The sequence below is a fragment of the Pteropus vampyrus genome, unplaced genomic scaffold (genome assembly GCF_000151845.1).
Source record: "Pteropus vampyrus isolate Shadow unplaced genomic scaffold, Pvam_2.0 Scaffold22, whole genome shotgun sequence".
Lineage (NCBI taxonomy): Eukaryota > Metazoa > Chordata > Mammalia > Chiroptera > Pteropodidae > Pteropus > Pteropus vampyrus.
Window position 1 is genome coordinate 7,404,957 of NW_011888803.1, and position 5,296 is coordinate 7,410,252.

A 5,296-nucleotide genomic window follows, 5' to 3' on the forward strand; every position below is an offset into this window, starting at 1 on the left:
GGAGATAAAAAATAGAATGACCTATAACTAAAAATAATTTATTCATGTTTATAGAAATCTGGGAAACTTTTTAAAGGCAGTTCTCAACAAATGCCGGTAACTTTTTTTTTTTTTTTTTTGATGGTAGCACTGCTGGAATTAGAATAGTCTCCTCAAATGGCTAATTTGAAGGACAGTAGTCACTTGGTAAATGGATAAGCTGTGGCATATTTAACTACAATAGACTTATTATGTACTAGCATATCTTATGCTATATCTTACATTCCATTCTTTAAAATATTTAGAACTCAAAAAAGCCATGCATGCTCTAGTAACAATTGTGATTCACTATTAGAAGGCAACTTGAAGAACCTGTATATAAATAAAAAATAAAAATATTTATTTTTGAAGATTTAGGAGCAAACCCAAATGCATATGCTTTTCAGTTTTGCCATCTTATTAGCTAGTACTTTGAGCTTTTTGATACTGGTAAGAAATTCCAGATGCCTCAAAATAGTGAAGGATCAAAGGATGAAAAACTGTGTATATGTTATGTTGGCATATACATGATGAAGGCATAAATGCTTTCAAGAATATCAGGTACAAGATGAAGCCGCTATTGCTGAGACAGCATAAGAAATTCTCTTCAATCACACCCAAAACTTCATCTTGGTTTCTAAGAATTTTACAGTGAATAAAAAGAGGAACAAAGGGTTATAACTAGATTGCCGTCTAAAGTACCACGGAATCAATAGGCTTCAAGGCTCATTGAAATATTTTGTGAATTCCAAGACCTTAAAGCAGCATTCCCCAACCTTTTGGTCACCAGAGACCAGTGCTCCTATGAGAATCTAATGCCTGATGATCTGGAGCCGAGGTGGTGATGCTAGCACTGGGGAGCAGCCGCAAATAAAATAAAGGTTCCCTTGCTTGCCTGCTTGCTGCTCACCTCCTGCTGTGTGGCCCAGTTCCTAACAGGCCACTGACCTGTACTGGTCTGTGGCCCTAGGATTTGGTGACTTGTGCCTTCAAGAATGTGTCATCTTATTAATTAAAGAAAATTTAAGTCAGGGATTCAAAAAGCACTACATCACAGTGTAAACTGTTATTCTGTATTACGCATTTCTAAATTATGTGTAATTGGTTACATATACTCATTACCAAACTGATATCCATGAAAACACTCTTCCCCCTACATGTTTCTAAGACCTCTGAGAAACAGGCTCTTGTGTTAAACAGTTAAACAGCTTATGTACTGCAGTAGTTCCCAATTCCTTTAATATAATGTTGTACATTAAAAATCTCCAAGAGGGACATACAGTATGCATTGTTTTTCAAATATTTTTGGCCATGGTAATGGTATATGTGTATGTGTGTGTGTGTGTGTGTGTGTGTGTGTGTGTGTGTGTGTGTGTGAGATATTAACAGTTCCCAGGTCAGAGTTCTATATATACTGCTTGCCAAAGACATGGTTACAGTATGCCCTAGTTTAATGGGAATGTACATTAGATTCTAAAGTTTAGAAAGCTCTGCAGTAAAGCTTTCTATATAATTGACATACAGGCATGTATAGATGTTTATCAATTATAATTTGTTAAATATGTGTGTTTGCACTCACATTTTATAAAAGAGAACCAGACCATTAGTAAAAAATATAAATGCTTACTGGTAATAACTTGCATTATATCATGTTCGGGCTCCATTATAGTACCACCATTCTGTGGTTACTATAAAATTCAAAGATGGTTTATACTTAGATTTTTGAGGTGTATAAGAGTTTATTATGCTAAAGGTAAATTATGAATCTTATCTCTTTTATTTGGCTCTTTGGTATGGCAACTCCTATTTATCAAATACTGCCTGACAGAATTGCTAATTATTCACTCCATTTCTTCAAGTCTCTGTTTGTAATATTTTCATCTCTAATTTTCATATCATTTATATAATTTGTCTAATATCACATAGTTTGACCAAATTGTGAAATAAATCTGAAATGATGCCATTTTCCATTGTAAAGTCCATGATGGTGCATCTCTCGTTCTCAGCCTCATTCCTCTCTACATAAGACTTTATCTAGAAGTAGAGGCTTTCAGAACTAGCAACCTATTTTGGCCCAGAGCTCTTCTAGAAGCCACAGTCATCATACACAACTATCAACTACTCAGGAAATGCTGTTTGTGAGATGCACGTTTTCATTACATCATTTACAGTAACAGTTACCCATGCAGAGCAGTTCCACTATGAGCATCACTTGAGTTGCCCACCAGGGAAGTAACATTCCTGATAACACAGATCCAAAGAGAAGTTTAGTCATGTAAACAGAAGCTTGTATGTTGTACCCTAAAAGAAAACTAATAGAAATTCTCTATATCAAATATGCAATTACGAAAATATGCATTTACAAAATTCAATAGAATAAATGTTTATAACTTGTGGAAATTCTTACTTTATAATTATAATAAGGAGCCTGCTGATCTTTATTCCACCGGATTCCAGAAATAGAATTGTTTACTTGCTTCATGATGGTTTTATAGGTCACCTGATGACTTTTAGCACCCAAACAAGGACCTTTCTTGTAAGGGACTTTTGCAGTGGTACAAACATCAGCCTAGTAATGCAAAAATTCTCATGTTATAGATTATTAGTTAAGAGGCAATTCAGAAAATACAATGAAATATAATGGAAACTATTTATTAGAAATAAAACATATACTATAGATAGACATCCTGACTATAAAGTATGAAAATTATATTATATTTTATCATGATAGGAAAATATATAACATTCAGAAATGTTCATGGGATTAAATAATTAAAAATAAACTCTACTTTTTAGCCTTCAATTATATTTCAGAAATTCTAAAGTTTACATATATTGTAAATAGAGAAGTTTATAAATTCTAAATAGAGTTTATATATGTGAATCAAAACAAGCTCTAAAAATACGAAAGAAAGAGAAAAAGCTGACATAAGAAATGAGCCGTTCTTACCTCTGATAGAGTCAGGCAGGTATAATCATAACCATACCAGGGAACACCCATTACAAGTTTCTTAGGATTAATGCCCATCTTGATGTAGTCATCATATGCTAATCAAATAGGGACAGAAAAAACATATTTTTCTCCTTCACATGTCTACTAATGTGTTTATACAAGCTGTGCAATCACTTAGGATCTAAATTTGTAAACTCAGGTACATTAATATTGAATTCCAACAGTGTTTCTCTAATACATTATAAAAGTCATCCCTTAAGATCTATATATCTAAATCACTTTCTATACCGTTTCTTTTGAATAATAAAAACATTTAAAATGATCAAATTGATGCAAAATTACAAAATTTAATTCTAGGAAGAATAACACATTTCAGAAAAGTATGCGAATTGTGTCTGTTAATTCCTAAGATGTGATATATTTGCTATTCTAGATTCTAAAGTTTCAAATAAGTTCTATAAGTCTTGAATTTTCTGTCTGGGATGGTCTCAGAATTTCTTATAGACAGCACAAGTGTTTTCATGTTTTACAACTATCATATAAATATGGATTACAGCCAGAGATAAGACACTCTATACTAGATTATCTGTAGTTATAGGAAACAAAGAGAAAAATGAACAAATTCCTGTTACTCTCAATCTCTTTCTTGCCCACTGCAGCAAAATTTGCTGGAACACTAAGAAACGTTCCAAGATTGTCTAGCAAGTTAAGTAAGTTTGCTACTTTTCAGAGCCTTTCAAGTTATTGTGTACTGTTAAATATCCAAGAGAGAGTATGCGTGGGGTATGGATTGTTTCCCAAGCATATTTGATAATGAACCTTTTATTGATAGAATATAATTATCATCTCTTCCATGAAACATAGTTTGAGAATACTAGATTAAATAATTACTTTTTAATTGTAACAGAATTAAATTATTTTTTCACATTTTTAATAGTATGTGCTTGTGATCAGACTATTCTTTCCCAACGAACAGGATATGCTCAAATTAGGCCAGGTCCTCAAATTTTATCTCTGTGTGAAAAAGAAAAGTTTTTTTTTATTTGTTAACCAATCCACACTTAAATCAATGCCAACTATCCCAGAACACTTCACTCGAGTCCAAAAGATGGCAAGCAGACTTATTCGATTGGCTGATGGGATGGATATAAACCGGTCCAAACTTTGGAAAGGATAATGCAAAGGCCACATCATCTGAATGATAGATTGGAAGTAATTAAGAAATTCTAATTGAATTTAGAATTGAATCTAATTGACCACTTGATTGTGTTTTACTTTATTATGCTTCACAGGTATTACTTGTTTTATGAGTTAAAGACAGACTCTCTACCAACAAAAAACTTGTGACTCACTTTATTTCAGTGGTCTAGAACCAAACCAACAATATCTCAGAAGTATGCCTGTAATTTGTAATATTGCATGGGTACTAATAGTAAATGCCAAATAAGATAAAGCCAGTCCTATCAATCATGTATAGTAGGTACCCACTTCATACCTATCTTTAACATTGGTTATTTCAACAAAAACATTGTGCCAAATTCTAGATAATCAAATATTTTCTTTGTGTAATTTTGTGACAAGAGTGTTGACTTGAAGTTAGAATGCCTTCTTGAGTCCAAACTATATAATGCTTAATAACAGTGCCAGCATGAGAACTTAACACCCTTCATCTCACCTATAATTGAATGCTAATAATAATATATCTATCTCTCAAGATTTTTAGAATAAATAAGTGAAAATTTCAAAACTTTAAACATTTTTGTAAACTCGAAAGCTCTCCAAATTAAGTGCTTTTTATATTTCAAGAAAGCTTTACAAGTGGAAAAGGTACACGAATGACTTAGAAATACTAAAATATATCTTAATGTTTGAGATTATGGAATTAAGATTACTAACAAATGATTATTTTGTGGATTCTTACCAGCTAATGTGTCAACATAGGGAGCATTGCTTCCTGCAATACAGTCTGCCCAGATCAGACTGTGTTCATCATAAGACATCACAAAGACAAAGTCACAAGCATTTGCAATTTCAAAATAATTATATCGCCTGCCTGTGTACTTTGGAGTCCAATTAAAATCAAAGGTTACCTGTGGAAAAACATGCACATTTAGCATAACGTGATCAAATATGCATATGTCAGATATGCTTACCTATATGAATGTAAGATTCAGCACACATAGAACTAAAATTAGAAGAGTTCTAAGAAATATACTTTTTGCCTACATGGACTGACCCAGACATATATTTGACAATATTTTGGACATATATTTGGATAATAAACATTTGAACCCAGACATCTTTGGCCAATGACCAGATTCAGAG

At 32.6% G+C, this 5,296-nt stretch overlaps 1 protein-coding gene across 1 annotated transcript in view; it reads right to left on the minus strand.

Moving 5' to 3' along the window:
• LOC105289145 (di-N-acetylchitobiase-like) overlaps window positions 1-5,296 on the minus strand; it is a 41,217-nt gene that overhangs the window by 16,052 nt on the left and 19,869 nt on the right. Inside the window, exons 4-6 of the mRNA XM_011355687.1 lie at window positions 2,969-3,066; window positions 2,426-2,587; window positions 2,200-2,344 (exon numbers count right to left, since the gene is read on the minus strand). Coding sequence (XP_011353989.1) covers window positions 2,200-2,344; window positions 2,426-2,587; window positions 2,969-3,066 — 405 coding nt within the window. The remainder of the gene's footprint in view (window positions 1-2,199; window positions 2,345-2,425; window positions 2,588-2,968; window positions 3,067-5,296) is intronic.